This window comes from Pseudophryne corroboree, chromosome 3 (genome assembly GCF_028390025.1).
Source record: "Pseudophryne corroboree isolate aPseCor3 chromosome 3, aPseCor3.hap2, whole genome shotgun sequence".
Classification (NCBI taxonomy): Eukaryota; Metazoa; Chordata; class Amphibia; order Anura; family Myobatrachidae; genus Pseudophryne; species Pseudophryne corroboree.
Window position 1 is genome coordinate 43,909,604 of NC_086446.1, and position 18,744 is coordinate 43,928,347.

Sequence of the window (18,744 nt, forward strand, 5' to 3'; positions counted from 1 at the left end):
ACCGTCACCACTGGAGTCAGTGCCTGCGTCTGGGTCTGTGTCGACCGACCGAGGCAAAGGGCGTTTCACAGCCCCTGACGGTGTTTGAGTCGCCTGGACAGGCACTAATTGATTGTCCGGCCGCCTCATGTCGTCAAACGACTGCTTTAGCGTGTTGACACTATCCCGTAGTTCCATAAATAAAGGCATCCATTCTGGTGTCGACTCCCTAGGGGGTGACATCCTCATATTTGGCAATTGCACCGCCTCCACACCAATATCGTCCTCATACATGTCGACACACACGTACCGACACACAGCAGACACACAGGGAATGCTCCTAACGAAGACAGGACCCACTAGCCCTTTGGGGAGACAGAGGGAGAGTTTGCCAGCACACACCAAAAGCGCTATATATATATCAGGGATAGCCTTATAATAAGTGCTCCCTTATAGCTGCTTTGTTATATCAAAATATCGCCATAAATTTGCCCCCCCCTCTCTGTTTTACCCTGTTTCTGTAGTGCAGTGCAGGGGAGAGACTTGGGAGCCGTCCTGACCAGCGGAGCTGTGAGAGGAAATGGCGCCGTGTGCTGAGGAGATAGGCCCCGCCCCTTTTCTGGCGGGCTCGTCTCCCGCTATTTAGAAAAATCAGGCAGGGGTTAAATATCTCCATATAGCCTCTAGGGGCTATATGTGAGGTATTTTTAGCCTTTATAGGTATTCATTTGCCTCCCAGGGCGCCCCCCTCCCAGCGCCCTGCACCCTCAGTGACTGCCGTGTGAAGTGTGCGGAGAGGAAAATGGCGCACAGCTGCAGTGCTGTGCGCTACCTTTAGAAGACTGCAGGAGTCTTCAGCCGCCGATTCTGGACCTCTTCTGACTTCAGCATCTGCAAGGGGGCCGGCGGCGCGGCTCCGGTGACCATCCAGGCTGTACCTGTGATCGTCCCTCTGGAGCTTGATGTCCAGTAGCCAAGAAGCCAATCCATCCTGCACGCAGGTGAGTTGACTCCTTCTCCCCTCAGTCCCTCGCTGCAGTGATCCTGTTGCCAGCAGGAATCACTGTAAAATAAAAAACCTAGCTAAACTTTTTCTAAGCAGCTCTTTAGGAGAGCCACCTAGATTGCACCCTTCTCGGCCGGGCACAAAAATCTAACTGGAGTCTGGAGGAGGGTCATAGGGGGAGGAGCCAGTGCACACCACCTGATCTGAAAAAGCTTTACTTTTTGTGCCCTGTCTCCTGCGGAGCCGCTATTCCCCATGGTCCTTTCAGGAACCCCAGCATCCACTAGGACGATAGAGAAACTATAGGTAGTTTTTTCACACCCCACATAATACCCTGTTTAGTGGTACCAGTAGTATCAGCTAAATGTAACGCCTCCTTCATTGCCAAAATCATATAACGTGTGGCCCTACTGGAAAATACGGTTGATTCGTCACCGTCGCCACTGGAATCAGTGCCTGTGTCTGGGTCTGTGTCGACCGACTGAGGCAAAGGGCGTTTTACAGCCCCTGACGGTGTTTGAGGCGCCTGGACAGGCACTAACTGATTGTCCGGCCGTCTCATGTCGACAAACGACTGCTTTAGCGTGTTGACACTATCCCGTAATTCCATAAATAAAGGCATCCATTCTGGTGTCGACCCCCTAGGAGGTGACATCCCCATATTTGGCAATTGCTCCGCCTCCACACCAATATCGTCCTCATACATGTCGACACACACGTACCGACACACAGCAGACACACAGGGAATGCTCTTAACGAAGACAGGACCCCACTAGCCCTTTGGGGAGACAGAGGGAGAGTTTGCCAGCACACACCAAAAGCGCTATATATGACAGGGATAGCCTTATAATAAGTGCTCCCTGTATAGCTGCTTTTATAATACAATTTTTGCCACTATTTTGCCCCCCCTCTCTTGTTTTACCCTGTTTCTGTAGTGCAGTGCAGGGGAGAGACCTGGGAGCCGTCCTGACCAGCGGAGCTGTGTAAGGAAAATGGCGCTGTGTGCTGAGGAGATAGGCCCCGCCCCTTTTCCGGCGGGCTCGTCTCCCGCTCTTTAGTGTATTCTGGCAGGGGTTAAATATCTCCATATAGCCCCGGAGGCTATATGTGAGGTATTTTTTAGCCAAATAGGTTTTCATTTGCCTCCCAGGGCGCTCCCCTCCCAGCGCCCTGCACCCTCAGTGACTGCCGTGTGAAGTGTGCTGAGAGGAAAATGGCGCACAGCTGCAGTGCTGTGCGCTACCTTTAGAAGACTGAGGAGTCTTCTGCCGCCGATTCTGGACCTCTTCATGTTTCAGCATCTGCAAGGGGGCCGGCGGCGAGGCTCCGGTGACCATCCAGGCTGTACCTGTGATCGTCCCTCTGGAGCTGATGTCCAGTAGCCAAGAAGCCAATCCATCCTGCACGCAGGTGAGTTCACTTCTTCTCCCCTAAGTCCCTCGTTGCAGTGATCCTGTTGCCAGCAGGACTCACTGTAAAATAAAAAACCTAAGCTAAACTTTCTCTAAGCAGCTCTTTAGGAGAGCCACCTAGATTGCACCCTTCTCGGCCGGGCACAAAAATCTAACTGGCTTGGAGGAGGGTCATAGGGGGAGGAGCCAGTGCACACCACCTGATCGGAAAGCTTTACTTTTGTGCCCTGTCTCCTGCGGAGCCGCTATTCCCCATGGTCCTTTCAGGAACCCCAGCATCCACTAGGACGATAGAGAAACTATGTTAGTAAACTATGTAATGGTGCTACCTCTTAGGGAGCTCAGCTTCTAAGCTCACACTGAGCTGCGTCACTCAAGGAACTGGTAGCTTCTGAAACTCTGGTCTCTCTACTTATAGCTCTTGGTCCTTGGTGATTGGTGAATAGATGTAATGTGTCAGGAAAGGGTGGGATAGGGGAGAAGGAAGGGAGACTTGAGCACAGGTGATAAGATATAAAATATGTGGTCATAACACACACTGATTTTAGTAAACCACAATGATTTGAAATTATATTCTTAGGAGAAGGAGTTTTACCATACCTCATGTGGAGCTGCTCCCCTGAGACTAGGCAATTGAAAATTGATTGGTAAATAGAGTCAGGTGATTCAGGGAGTCTCAGGCTGGCAATGGATTGGATAGCTCATGTCAGGTGATCAGACCCTGTCACGTCAATACTCCAGGTTAGGCTCTGATGTGGAGTGAGGCCTAGCAGGCCGGAAAAACACTGTAGCCAAAACTCCTAAAAATGAACAGAGGATGCTGACTTTTAGGCCCAAACACCAGAGAGCTGAGCACAGTGGAGAATTAAATGCTGCTCACAGCTGATTACTGATTACTCAGAGGAACTCCTACTCAGGTGGCTAATCAAGAGTAAGCAACATGGATTGCAGTCTGCATGCTGAGCTGAAGAAGATGCAGGTTACAGGCTATGCTGAGGTGAGCCACAGAACATGAGAAATACATTTCATGACAGCACATTATTTTCCCAGGCCATTGCCGAAATCATTTATTACTGAGGATCCCATATAACAATGTGGAGAGTCATTTGTTCATGGAAACAATTCATTTCAAAACCATAAGTAAATGCAGCGGGTTCTTGTTTATTTAGTGCGGACGTGAGACGTCACCTTACACCTGAGGAATCACTGTTCACACAGAAAGTGATATAACAAAACATTATTTCTAGAATATGCTGCAGACTACCTTCAAACATACACTGTATAAATTATTTTTATTATTTAATTAATACTAAGCCTATTAAAGGTAATTTCATGGCAATATCGAAGTTTCTTAAGAGAAGAAAAAATAAAAACACTTGTGATCATTTCCCATGTAACTAAAAAGTTCCCAGCATCCACCACTGCTGTACTCTAATCATTATAGTATAATAGGCGGGGAGGCATCTGCATAACATGAGATGCAAAAATGACAACAAAATGCATTCACAGATAAACACCTTATCAGACAGTTTAGGTTTATAATATTAACCCCACCACATTCCTTTGAAACTATCGCTTTCCTCTCTCTGTTGCTTTTAGGCAACATTTTATGTCACAAATAAACATCCGCAACTTCAGAACTTTCGATCGGGCCAACAGCCAGAACTTGCCGTTCTACACCATAGGCATCCTTACAATTTTAAAGCAAGAGAGGATGCTGACTGCAAAGTAATATGAGTATTCTAAACTACTATTCCTAAACTGCAGCAATCTGATGTTGATTAATCCAGCAGTGTGACCTCTCTGATGCGTGACAAGAACTGATTTATACAAGTGTAAAACATTTCCTGCACTAAGAACATGGAAATGGTCTCTCACCTGTGTGACTTCCCTGATGCGTAACAAGAGCTGACTTGTGTGTAAAACATTTCCCACACTCAGCACATGCAAATTGTTTCTTATCTATGTGATATTTCAAATGTGTAACAAGATTTGACTTCTGTGCAAAACATTTCTCACATTCAGAACATGAAAATGGCTTTTCACCTGTGTGACTTCTCTGATGTGTAACAAGAGCTGCTTTCTGTATAAAAGATTTCCCACACTCAGCACACGGAAATGGTCTCTCACCTGTGTGACATCTCTGATGTATAATAAGTTTTGATTTAAATGTAAAACATTTCCCACACTCAGAGCATGTAAATGGCTTCTCACCACTGTGACTTCTCTGATGTATAATAAGTTTTGATTTATATGTAAAACATTTCCCACACTCAGAGCATGGAAATGGTCTCTCACCTGTGTGATGTCTCTGATGTGTAACAAGAGCTGATTTCTGTATAAAACATTTCCCACACTCAGCACACGGAAATGGTCTCTCACCTGTGTGACTTCTCTGATGTGTAACAAGAGCTGATTTATGTATAAAACATTTCCCACACTCGGAACATGAAAATGGAATCTCACCTGTGTGACTTCTCTGATGTATAATAAGTTTTGCTTTATATGTAAAACATTTCCCACACTCAGAGCATGAATATTGTTTTTTACAAGTGTGCTTCTTCTGTCTAATAAAGATTGACTGATTACTAAAGCATTCATATTCAAAAGAGGGAAAGACTGTAGCATCTGTAGGAGCTGCACTATGTGTAGAAACATCTGAATTAATGGGACACTCCTCATGGTAAGAGGGATCAGATGATATATCTGCACTGTGAGGCACTGGATGTATAATTGGAGTGATGGGGGTTTCTCCTGCAGAATCTTGTGCGATGTTCTTCTCTTCGAATTTCAAATCTGGAAACGAAGTTAGATGTCCCACCAAGGTATTCCTGCCCCTCTGTCCATCTGCTGAAAGTAAGAAAGATATATGGAAATAAACTCCTTTTTAATATACATGATACGCTTGTAGAACAGATAAAACATTGGCTTAAGACATAACACAATCACATCACCAGGCATAGTGCATAGACCCAAACGCAGACATTGGTGAGTAACAGTTCCTGAGCCTACACACTGCCCAGCTGGCATCATAGGACAGGAAGCCTCATTAGTCAGATCCCAACCACAATGGCCATCCAGACACTGCTCCCACACACAGACTGGGTCCTTGATAACTGAATAGACATGAGCTAAATTAGCAAAATGTCCTAGCACAGAGAAGCTCTACAGATGGACACGTAGGGACTCATTCAGAAAAACACACTATGCAGCCGCAATTCCAGCTGCCTACTATGAATGGAGGACACCAGCCAGCATTCTGAGTCAGATACGTCTTACAAATGCTCTGTGCCCAACACTGGCTAAAGCGACCACCACCACTAGTAATGGCACTCACACCTACCCCATGCTAGGTAGAACACATCCAAATGAAAATGGCAGGGAATGGGCACACACAATACTGAAAAGCGTAGCTTATGGTAGATTTATCTAGATAACCTTCTTTCGCTGAAGTCCACAGTGTCCACAGGATCTACCTTGGGATATTCTGAAGCAACAGCTGATTGGGCACCAAAACAGTTAAGCTTTTCAGACTCCCAGGATGCAATGGGCCAGCCCTATATATCCCCGCCTCCCGGCTCAGGTAATTCAGTTCATTCCAAAGCTCAAGGCAGGAGCAGTTTTAATCAAGAGGGAGACCTATTCAGGCGAGAAACATACACACACTTCCATACCAAAGGATAGGAAGAAGTTAGTAAGTGTACAGATTCTCAAATTAGGTGTGTCAGGGTGAGGGCACTGTGGACTTCAGAGAAATAAGGTTATCTAAGTAAGTCTACTATAAACTACGCTTTCTCTATCAGGTTCCACGGTGATCTACAGGCTCTACCTTGGGACTTCCTAAAGCGGTACTAAGGGAGGGGACATTCCTCATTGGACAGGAGAATCCTTCACCCAAATGCAGCATCCTGAGAGGCAAAAGTGTCAAAGACATAATGTTTAATGAATGTGTTAATGGATGACTATGTGGCTGCCTTACAGATTTGTTCAGCTGAGGCACCTTGATAGGCTGCCCAAGAAGGACCTACCTTATGGGTAGAGTGGGCAGAGACATTATCCGGAATCGGGAGATCAGCTTAGGAGTATGTTTCTGAATAGTCATCGAAGCCATCTTGCCAGTGTTTGCTTATTGGCAGGCCATCCTCTCTTGTGGAATCCATACAGGACAAAGAGAGTGTCTTTCCTTCTGATGGCACTGGTACGATCCATGTAGATCCTTAGAGCATGAACCACGTCCAATAATGCATCTCCCACAGAGAGGTCCGGTCCCTGAAAAGCCAGAACTACTATTTCTTCATTAAGATGGAACTTAGAGACCACCATAGGAAGATATCCAGATTTGGCTCTAAGAACTGCTCTATCTGTATGAAATACCAGATAAGGAGGACAACAGATCAGTGTTCCTAAATCTGATACTCTTCTAGCAGAAGACATTGCCAGAAGAAACAGCACCTTGGCTGTTAACCATTTGAAATCCACCCAAGACAGTGGTTAAAATGGAGCAACCCTGAAGAGCCCTGAAACCTAAGCCTAGATCCGAGGGAGCTGTCAGAGAAACAAAAGGAGGTTGAATGTGAAGCAATCCCTGGAAGAATGTCCGAACATCCTGGAAGTCTGCAATTTTCTTTTGAAGCCATACAGATAATGCGGAAACTTGTACCTTCAAGGAAGCTACGAGGAGACCCCTGTCCATTCCCGCTTGAAGAAAGGCTAGAATTATAGATACTCATAAGGACCTACAATCCAAATTTTTGGCAGCGCACCACTGAAAATAAGCATGTAATATCATATATTAGATGCTCGCAGAAGGCTTTCTTGCTTTAAGCATTGTCTGGATTACCTCTTGAAAAAAACCCTTTCGCCTTTAATACGGATGTTTCAAGAGCCACGCCGTCAAAGACAGTCAAACCAGATGTTTGTAGAGATTGGGACCCTGAATCAGCAGATCTGGACATTGAGGCAAAAGGAACGGAGCATCAGTGAACAGCCTCTGCTGATCTGTTCACCTTTTTTCTTTCGGGGTCATGCTGGAGCTATTAATATCACGGCGCCCCTTCCTGTTTTAATTTTCAAATCACTCTGGGTACCAGAGAGATTGGTGGAAACACGTAAGCCAGACGAAAATTCCATCTCACTTATACAGCATCCATGAAGCTCGCTTCGGGATCTTTTGTTCTCGACCTGTACACAGGTACCTTGTTGTTCTGACGAGAGGCCATCAGATCTATTTCCGGCCAACCCCATTTGTTCACCAGCACCTGGAAGACTTCTGGGTGCAAAGACCCATTCGCTTGCAAGAATATCATCCACTTCCTAATTTAGGACTCCTGGTATGAACACTGCTGACACGGTTGGATGATAAAGCTCCACCCATTCTATTGTGCAGCTTACCTCCTTCATTACCCTTCGACTACCTCCCTAATAATTGAGGTCCACTACTGCCGTGGCATTGTCCGAACGAATCTGAATCAGCTTGCCGTGGAGTATTCCTTTAGCCTGGGTGAGTGCCATGTATATGGCCCTAAGTTCCAGAATGTTGATTAACAGACAACTTTCTTCCCTAGGCCACCGTCCCTGGAACGATTAGTGACCGGTCATTGCTCCCCAGCCCTGAAAACTCGCATCTGTGGGCAAAATTTCCCAATCTGTGATCCAAAAGGGACGACCTTTGTCCAGATGAGACATCTGTAACCACCAGGTTGGGGACCAACGCACTTCCTGAGGAAAGACTATTGTCTGGTTTTTATCGTCTGATGTTGTCCATTCCATTTTGAGAGAATCAGATGTTAAAGGGGTCTCAAATGGAATTGAGCATATTCCACCATGTCGAAAGTCGAGACCACTGATCCAAGAACTCGCATTGCTCCATGGATGGATACTCTCTGACTGTGTAGCAATTTCTGAACCCTCATCCGTAGTGAGGTTATTTTGTTCAGAGGTAGAAAGATTCTCTGAAGACTGGTATCCAACACAGCTCCTAGATGTGACATCCGTTGCAACGGGACTAAGGACGACTTTGCCCAATTTATGAGCCAGCCGTGAGCCTGCAAACAGGCTATTATCACTTGGAGATGGCATAACAGAGCTTCCTGAGACTAAGCCAGGATCAGCAAGTCATCCAAATATGGGAAAATCCTTATTCCCTGATGACGAAGGTGAGCTGCCATCACCACCATAATCTTGGTAAATAACCTTGGAGTTGTAGCCAGTCCAAATGGTACGGCCTGAACCTGGAAATGCTGTTGTAGCATAGCAAGCCGGAGATAGCACTGATGGGAAGGTGCTATAGGTACCTGAAGTAAGCATCGTGGATATCCAGGGGCACCATGAAGTCTCCCGGCTCCATTGCCAGGATAATAGACCGTAGGGTTTTCATACGTTACTGAGGCACCCAGATATATTTGTTCTTGAGATTGAGAATTGGTCGGTAGGATCCATTTGGTTTCTGAACTAGAAACAGGTTGGAATAGAAACCTCGTCCCCTCTGTGCAGTGGGAACTGGCATTATCACTCCTGACAGCAGTAATTTTTGCACTGCCTCTTGTAGAGGCAGGGCCTTCGATTCCCTTGAAGACTGGCTGGTACAAAAAAATCTCTGAGGAAGATTCTTCCTGAAGGAAAAAGCGTAACCATGAGACACTGCTTCTTGCACCAAGGTATCTGTGGTGGAATTTTTCCAAACTTGTGCAAATGGAAGATGTCGGCATCCCACCCTGGGGTCCCCAAGGTGGAGGCCTGCGCCATCAAACTGACGGCTTGTCTTCTGGTTTGGAAGCTGGGCATCTGGTTGACCATGTCTGTTTTCCTTGTCCATTCCTGTTCCTAGTATAACCAGATTTGTAAGGCTGAGACTGTTTGCAGTAAGCCTTTCCTTTACCTTGATCCTGGACCCGAAAGGACCGGAAAGCCGTCTTATATGTATAGTCTTATATGTAATGGAAAACTTCACCTTTCTGGAGTCTACTTCAGCCACAAGAATATTATCTTTTATAATCCTTCTTGGATTCTAAGTCAGCCTTCCATGCACATAGCCAAATAGCTCTGCGAGCTGCTACTGAGGAAGCTACTACCTAATACTGTACCCATATCAAGGGCAGCTTCTTCCATAATAGCAGCTCCCTGCTTTATACATGCAATATGGGATAACTTGTAACTGATGAAAGATCTTCCAAAAGCTTCTGCCCAGCCTGCTACTGCCTTAGCCACCCAGGCTGTGGCCATAGCTGGGCTAGTCACTGCCCCTGCTAAGGAAAAAAACAGTCTTTAAAAACCCGTCAATCTTTCTGTCAGTCCCATTGTTTAACAATGTTGATGGCAGAGGTAATGTAGATTTGCGCACAAGTCGAACTACATGTGCATCTACTTTGGGAGGAACCTCCATTTTTAAACATTATACAGTAGGAAAAGGATTTTTTTAAAAACATTTTTTTGGGAATCTTAAATTTCTTACTGGGTGTTACCCAAGCCTCCTGCATGATTTCCTTCAGCCAGTATGAATTAGGAAACACTGCTTTAACGGTCTTTGGACGTTTAAATACAGGTGCCTTAGTTTTCAACACAGGCTCAGCTGCCTCTTCAATTGACAGAATGGATTTATCGGCCTGAATTAAATCAGGTATATCCACTGATGAGGAGTGGTCCTCCTCTCTAGAAGCAGATTCAGAAAGGGACGATACAGCTTCATCGCCTGAAGTATCATCTGATTCTGAAAATCGAGTAGATATTGAGAATGAAGCCCCCTGTCTATATGACTTCCCCTTCTTGGGACTATCAGCTAAATTTTTTTGAAAGGCAGCTGAGAAATTAGTTAACTCAAACACTGGATGTGGCATAACCCATGTGGGATGTTGCATGTAAAGGTTAAGTGGGAACCCTATCCCTGGTACTGTAGCAGGTGTCATGCGGTTTCCTAAATTAGACGTCTCTGCAAAAGCTGCCCAGGGAGGTTCCTGTGAATGAACAGTTACCTGGCTAGCGGCCGGTCTATTCAATAGGTTTTTATGGAATATATAGCAATTTGCACACGAGTCATCTTGTACCAGATCCTGGGTTGTTAACCCAGATTTGCAGGACAAACATGATATTAATGTAGGTACCTCGTCACTTTTGCCTTTCGAGAACATACTGTAGCAACAATATTAACCACACCAATCAGTGTACATATATGCATAAATGTGACCGTATTTACTTTAATACTCTAAAGTTGAAAACAATCAGATTCTCCCCCCCGCGCCTCGCACCAGCATTGAGGATCTGAACAGCACAACACAAGGGACAGCGAACATATAACAGAGTTAGAGTCAGCAATCACACTAGCAATCGGTCACAAAAAAAAGAATGCGTTAGTATACATTGCAAGATGAGCACATTTCAACTACATAATACATATAAGTAGGTAGGTAGAACAATACTGCATTACCTTATACCGGAACTGAACGTATTCAGACGCACAGCGAATAATACAGCCGTAAATGTTCACAACGCTCATTAGCATCATGCTTCTATTCGCTATTTGTACCGCCAGGGTAGGTAGAAACTCACTGCTGTATCACTTGCCTCAGGAGTGTGGGATACAGGGACACTTAAACCCCGCTTCCATGTGTGACCATGGCACAAACAAACGGCTGATAGACTCAGATGCCCCAGTATACCCAGCCGCACATGCGCCTGTGACCGGTATAATATATCATGCATTTCAGACGGAAGCGGAAATAGAAGTTCATGGCCGAAGACTCGGTGGAAACTGGACATGGGGGGAGGGACGACCAGGGGAGCGTCTTCCCCATTGCTGACATCAACCTCAGGGATCGCGGCCTCAACTGATACCCAGAAACTATGATCTCTGTGGCCTAGTACTGGTGTACCCGAGGTGGCAGCAGTGTCAACCACTGTCCAGTAGTCTCCCCCCAGAACAATAATGCTGCGTCACATGCGTCTTAAATCACTATCGGTAAAGAGACGCCTTACCTTCTCCCAGTTCTCCGGCCGCAGCTTGGGATCATCAGTACGGACTTGCTGGTACATACAGTCTGACTCCCGCCGAAACAGCACTGTACTCGGAGGGAACAGTTGTCGCGAACCGGCGGAGAGTTGTTGGAGCGTCTTTACCGTTATATGTTTAAGATGCATGGAAAGATCACTCATAAAAAGAAAAATACTAGAACATAACAAAGCTTGTGGCTGCAAATATCTACCAGCCCAACTATTCAACGTGGCCGGCTCCTGCCGCACCAAACAAAAAACTGAATTGCATGAGCCGGGATGCGGGGATATAGGGGGCTGACCCGATTCATCATGGGAGTCTGAAAAGCTTAAATGTTTGGTGCCCAATCAGCTGTTACTTCATTATATCCCAAGGTAGATCCTGTGGATCACTGTGGACCCTAATAAATAGCTCGCAACTGTGTCTATCACAACCAGATACAACACAGTTGGCACGCTCTAACTCCCATTCAGCGGAAAGTTAAATGCAAGCGAGAAGCAACCAAATGACCCAGAGTTACTCAAAGTGGCACATGTGGTATTTCAGCACTAGAAAAAAAACATTGAGAGCCATATATTCAGACATCAATACACAAGAAATATAAAGAATATGGTAGAGAGCAGAAAGGATTATAGGTAATGTCACATGAGGACTCATATAATTGCTCAGTGATGGAATCATTATGGTAACGTCCCTGAGTGTGGGGAGGAGATTGGTCAGATCTCTGGGCTGGTAACACACAGTGACATGATGTGAGGTAAGGAGCAGGAGTATTGTGACGACATGTGATGACACAGCTGGCGCGTCGTTTCGCTCAGTGGTAAAAGACACGTGGTTACTTTCCCAGCCCTGGTCCTACACATGGACTTAACCAATTGCCAATATGTTATTAGTTATATGTTAGGCAATATTGTATTATATTGTATGATGTTATTGTTACAAGGGTACAGTTATGTTTTCAATGTATATATATATGAATGTATTGGTTATTGTGTTATAGCTTGTAAAATAATGTTCCCCCCCATATGACTGCGCAGATAACCTGTGTGTTTGCTGTTGGGTAGATACAGCCAGTATCAGATGTCAGGCCATACAACCCCCCCTCATTCTTCCCCACACAATGGATTCCAGGCCACACAATCAGATTAAGTAAGGTTACTTTAGTTAACATCTATTGTGGCCTAGGGGACATGCCTGGACATGTGAAAGTAGGTTTGCTCTGAAACTGTCTGGGGGTGTCGCCTGATTGTAGGAAAGACAAAGGTTTGAGAATAGCAAAGAGGGGAGGTGAGAGAGATCGGAGAGAGAAGTTGAGAGAGTGGCAGGAGACTGACTAAGAAGTAATGTTCTGTCAGGAGTTCCAGGAGGGAATTGTCGTGTAGAATTGGATCACAGAAGTGTGCTGAGCTGTTTATAACCCATTCTGTTCAATAAACCACTGTTGGTTTTTCATCTACCACCGTGACTGAGTGATTTTGAACCCAGTATTCTCACATTTGATGGCAAGCAGAGGGATCACTCAGGTTACAAGCATGGATGCAAGATATTACAGCAGATTGGAGGCAGCAGCACAATATTACAAAGACATCAAGAAGGGAGTCCTGCAAGGACTGTGTCATGGAAGAAAAATTGTAATCAACACAGTGGATACCAAGGAATCCCTAATTGGAAAACTGGCTCAATGGGACGTTGAGCACCCTTGTGATAAGGAGGAAGAAGAAGATATGGTCCAGGCCTCAGCGGAGGAGACCAGTAATGGAACCAGGGCAGTGGAGCTTGTGGTTGGAAGTTTGTCAGCATATCGGCAGGCTGGGAAGCCGGATCTGTTATTTATAGTTACCAAAATGAAGTACATTTGGGAGTACTGGAATGAAGCTCAGTGGGAAATCAGCAGGTGGAGAGTATCCAGCATACAGGACAAGTTGTGTCATCTGGGGAATGCGTTCATGCACTGCAGAAGTGAAGCAGCCACATGGAATCTGCTGGGGGAGCCAGAGTTTGAGGAATTCAGGGAGGAAGTGATCTCCACAGTGGCCCAAATGACACAAAGGATACAATATACAGAGACGGAAGGGCAAGTGCAGAGTAAATTGCCTTCCCGGACAGAGCCAAAGGAAGTGGCATTGGATCGGGGGCCCCTGGATACCCCAGCATGGCGAGACCAGTGTTACAGGGTGGATGCGGAAAGGCACCACCTGCAACAGCTTCTCCCATACCCAAGGGAAGAAGTTGCCCAGTGGTCCATACAGAAGGAAGCACATGAAGTGAAGACAGCAGTGAGCACAATCCAGGCACCCCAGGAGGAACTGCACTACAACTTCCCTTTTGCTGAGATGGAGGATGAGGACTTAGTGAGAGAGTGTCAAGAACCGTCTGCCCAGTATGTTACACTGGAAAAGGATGACCTTGACCAGGAGGATGCAAGGAAGCACTGTCTGCAACCCGTTCTCTTCTCCCTGGGGGAATGTCACAGTGAAACACTCAGTGACCGGCCTGAGCTGTGTTACAACTGGCCATTTGCAGGCTTGGAGGATATAGAAACCATCCCAGAGTGCCAGCGAGATATTGAGGAAGAAGTTGCCACTATCACCCGACCACCACTTGAGCAACAGAGCCTCCAAGGGAATCCTTCAGGTGAGCACCAAGCAGTCCTGGCTACTGAGCCATTTACAGTGTTGTGTTTGGGGGAGGCTACTGAAAATGAGAAGGAAGTGGGGTCTGTCATCCAAACACCCCAGGAGAAGATGCACTATGCCTTCCCATTGGCAGAGGTAGAAGAGGAGATCTCTGCGAGGGCAGCAGTAGGTGGTAATGTCCCAACTATAAGCATGGCTAGTGCAGACAGGGTCTCACTTCAGGCTGATCAGCATATTCGGCTGAGGGAGGCCTATTGTGAAGCTATGTTCATGGCTGCCCCAGTTATTTTATCAGAAAAGGATGTTCAGGAAGGGCCCAGTGTATCCCCAGCTATTGTATCTCTCCCAGAAGATTCTGGAGGTCTGTTCCCATTCAGTGAACTTGATGGTAAGGAGCTGCAGTCTGAATGCCAGAATCTTTCCTATGACTCAGAGAAAATCCAGGTATCAGACCTGGTGAAAATAGCATCAGCTCAGGAACTGGAAGGGAACATGTTGCTCTACTCTAGGGCACCTGAATGTGTTTTGGACTGGCATTGTGTGCAAGGTGAAATGACTGACTCTAACCAGGACAATGGTGGTCAGCCAGGACATGTAGCAGTGAATGGAGAAGGTAATGCCACTGTCCCGGTGAACCTACATCCATGTTCCAGTACAACGATGGTCGAGTTGGTGGGAACACACAAGGAAGCTGAGCAGATTGTACTCCAGGCCAAAGCATACAAGACTCAGAGTAGGATCCCACAAGTTACCCAGCCAGCTAGGCTGGAGGAAGCATTTACCCAGGATAGCACAGAAGAAACTTCTGGCATGAAGGAATCCCCATTGTGCCCTGACAATTACCAGACCCGTGGTTCATGTTTGGGGGAGGGAAGCCACTGTCCTGATGCACCAGAGGTGATGGAAGTGGGGTTCCAAGGGAATACATTGTTGGGAAGGGAGAGTGAGGGCCCCAGAGATCAGATTTTGTTTATGGAGGAAAATTGTGACTATCTGAAATGTGAGGTTACCCAGTTGGGTGTAGGGGAATTATTAAGTCCCCAGGTGCAGTTATTGGACTTACTGAATTACACTGTTGCACATGCTGTTACCCCAACCCAGCGGCTGTCTACAAAGGGGACTTTGATTAATGTATTTGGATGGGACACCGGGGGGAAATACAAGAACTATGGACTGCTGATCACGTTTCCACCGGACCCTGGTAAGACTGTATTGATTTATGTACTGTGGGCCACGCACCCACCAGACCGGGGAAAGAAATTCCCACACAAGCCTCATGACAATTACCAGAGACTTTGGACCTGGGACGCTGGTGGGCTCCGTACAAACTGTAAAATGCTATTCACAAAAACCACCAGACCCACAAGAGAAACCAGCCAGTCATTGTTATGATGGGGCACAGACTGTCTGATGTAGAAGAGCATCACTGCGCTCAGCAAGCTTAAGAAACTTAGGACACAGGGTGAGAAAGTAGGGGAAGGTAATGTGACGACATGTGATGACACAGCTGGCGCGTCGTGTCGCTCAGTGGTAAAAGACACGTGGTTACTTTCCCAGCCCTGGTCCTACACATGGACTTCACCAATTGCCAATATGTTATTAGTTATATGTTAGGCAATATTGTATTATATTGTATGATGTTATTGTTACAAGGGTACAGTTATGTTTTCAATGTATATATATGAATGTATTGGTTATTGTGTTATAGCTTGTAAAATAATGTTCCCCCCCATATGACTGCGCAGATAACCTGTGTGTTTGCTGTTGGGTAGATACAGCCAGTATCAGATGTCAGGCCATACAACCCCCCCTCATTCTTCCCCACACAATGGATTCCAGGCCACACAATCAGATTAAGTAAGGTTACTTTAGTTAACATCTATTGTGGCCTAGGGGACATGCCTGGACATGTGAAAGTAGGTTTGCTCTGAAACTGTCTGGGGGTGTCGCCTGATTGTAGGAAAGACAAAGGTTTGAGAATAGCAAAGAGGGGAGGTGAGAGAGATCGGAGAGAGAAGTTGAGAGAGTGGCAGGAGACTGACTAAGAAGTAATGTTCTGTCAGGAGTTCCAGATTGTAGATTGGATCACAGAAGTGTGCTGAGCTGTTTATAACCCATTCTGTTCAATAAACCACTGTTGGTTTTTCATCTACCACCGTGACTGAGTGATTTTGAACCCAGTATTCTCACAAGTATAATAGGGGCTGATGGCTCCTGATGTATGAGATACACCAGAGAGTGTGGGGAGGAGACTGGTCAGATCTCTGGGCTGGCAACACACAGTGACATGATGTGAGGTGGGGAGCAGGAGTATAATAGGGGCTGATGGCTCCTGATGTACGAGATACACCAGAGAGTGTGGGGAGGAGATTGGTCAGATCTCTGGGCTGGTAACACACAGTGACATGATGTGAGGAGGAGAGCAGGAGTATAATAGGGGCTGATGGCTCCTGATGTATGAGATACACCAGAGAGTGAGGGGAGGAGATTGGTCAGATCTCTGGGCTGGTTACACACACAGTGACATGATGTGAGGGGGGGAGCAGGAGTATAATAGGGAGTGACGGCTCCTGATGTATGAGATACACCAGAGAGTGTGGGGAGGAGACTGGTCAGATCTCTGGGCTGGTAACACAGTGACATGATGTGAGGGGGAGAGCAGGAGTATAATAGGGGCTGATGGCTCCTGATGTATGAGATACACCAGAGAGTGTGGGGAGGAGATTGGTCAGATCTCTGGGCTGGTTACACACACAGTGACATGATGTGAGGTGGGGAGCAGGAGTATAATAGGGGCTGATGGCTCATAAATACCCCACTGGGCAGATACATTCCCGCATTAGTTTGTACTGACAGAGGACAGTGTGGGATAAGAGATTGCTTCGGTGACTGTTTATTACCTGTGCTGATAACTGTAGGGATTTCCTCCTCCTTACACTGCTGATCACCTCTCACATACGTCTCTTCTTCTTCTGTATGTTTTGCCATATTATCAGTCACATACGTCTCTTCTTCTCCTTCTGTATCTTCTGCCTTCATATCAGTCACATGCATCTCTTTTTCTTCCTCTGTATCGTCTGCATTATCGAACAAATCTTCACCCTAAATAACCAACAAAAAACCCTAAAGAAAACCTCTTTAATAATGTCTGATGTCATTACTTGAGGTTCAACAGTAGAATATCAGTGTATGAGACACCGTTTCAATACAGATCATACAGTGAAAAGTCACTTTGGTATATTGGGATAACCTAAGTCCCACCTACCTGATACTCCTGTGGGGTCCTGTGATTCTCCTCTGTACAATCCTGGGAATACAGAGGACGGGGACATCTCTCTGGGGTATCTCTGTTACTGGGTCCATCTGTAGGAAACACACAGTAACTGAGTACAGTGTATATATGTGATTATCAGATGTGTGTATATAGGGGCCCCCATACCTGCTCTCCCCTGTACAATATATGACAGTCTCCTCTTACCCAGTGATGTGAGGGGCCGGTGATTCTCCATCATCACGTCTTTGTACAGACCCCTGTGTTCCTCTATATACTCCCCCTCCTACATGGAGAGATAGACAGTGACATCCTGACACATTATAGAAACCTGACACACACAATGATACAGTCATCACCCAGACACATCCCCTGGTGTTACTGTATAATGTCCTATTCCCAGCAGTCACCTCTCCAGTCATCACCCAGACATATCCCCTGGTGTTACTGTATAATGTCCCATTCCCAACAGTCACCTCTCCAGTCATCACCCAGACACATCCCCTGGTGTTACTGTATAATGCCCCATTCCCAGCAGTCACCTCTCCAGTCATCACCCAGACACATCCCCTGGTGTTACTGTATAATGTCCCATTCCCAGCAGTCACCTCTCCAGTCATCACCCAGACACATCCCCTGGTGTTACTGTATAATGCCTCATTCTCAGCAGTCACCTCTCCAGTCATCACCCAGACACATCCCCTGGTGTTACTGTATAATGCCCGATTCCCAGCAGTCACCTCTCCAGTCATCACCCAGACACATCCCCTGGTGTTACTGTATAATGCCCCATTCCCAGCAGTCACCTCTCCAGTCATCACCCAGACACATCCCCTGGTGTTACTGTATAATGCCCCATTCCCAGCAGTCACCTCTCCAGTCATCACCCAGACACATCCCCTGGTGTAACACTATAATGCCCCATTCCCAGCACTCACCTCTCCAGTCACCACCCAGACACATCCCCTGGTGTTACTGTACAATGTCCCATTCCCAGCAGTCACCTCTCCAGTCATCACCCAGACACTTCCCCTGGTGTTACTGTATAATGTCCCATTCCCAGCAGTCACCTCTCCAGTCATCACCCAGACACGTCCCCTGGTGTTACTGTATAATGTCCCATTCCCAGCAGTCACCTCTCCAGTCATCACCCAGACACGTCCCCTGGTGTTACTGTACAATGTCCCATTCCCAGCAGTCACCTCTCCAGTCATCACCCAGACACGTCCCCGGGTGTTACTGTATAATGTCCCATTCCCAGCAGTCACCTCTCCAGTCATCACCCAGACACATCCCCTGGTGTTACTGTATAATGCCCCATTCCCAGCAGTCACCTCTCCAGTCATCACCCAGACACATCCCCTGGTGTTACTGTATAATGTCCCATTCCCAGCAGTCACCTCTCCAGTCATCACCCAGACACACCCCCTGGTGTTACTCTATAATGCCCCATTCCC

At 46.5% G+C, this 18,744-nt stretch overlaps 1 protein-coding gene across 2 annotated transcripts in view; it reads right to left on the reverse strand.

The window, feature by feature from the left end:
• Positions 1–3,435: 3,435 nt before the first annotated feature.
• Positions 3,436–18,744, reverse strand: part of LOC135054669 (oocyte zinc finger protein XlCOF7.1-like) — a 61,335-nt gene continuing 46,026 nt past the window's right edge. Inside the window, exons 4-7 of one of the 2 annotated variants that reach the window (XM_063957913.1) lie at positions 17,495–17,573; positions 17,282–17,379; positions 16,917–17,118; positions 3,436–5,244 (exon numbers count right to left, since the gene is read on the reverse strand). In XM_063957913.1, the coding sequence (XP_063813983.1) occupies positions 4,250–5,244; positions 16,917–17,118; positions 17,282–17,379; positions 17,495–17,573 (1,374 nt within the window). In that variant the 3' untranslated portion in view covers positions 3,436–4,249. Of the gene's footprint in view, positions 5,248–16,916; positions 17,119–17,281; positions 17,380–17,494; positions 17,574–18,744 lie in introns of both variants that reach the window. The other variant, XM_063957912.1, reaches the window with a different exon arrangement.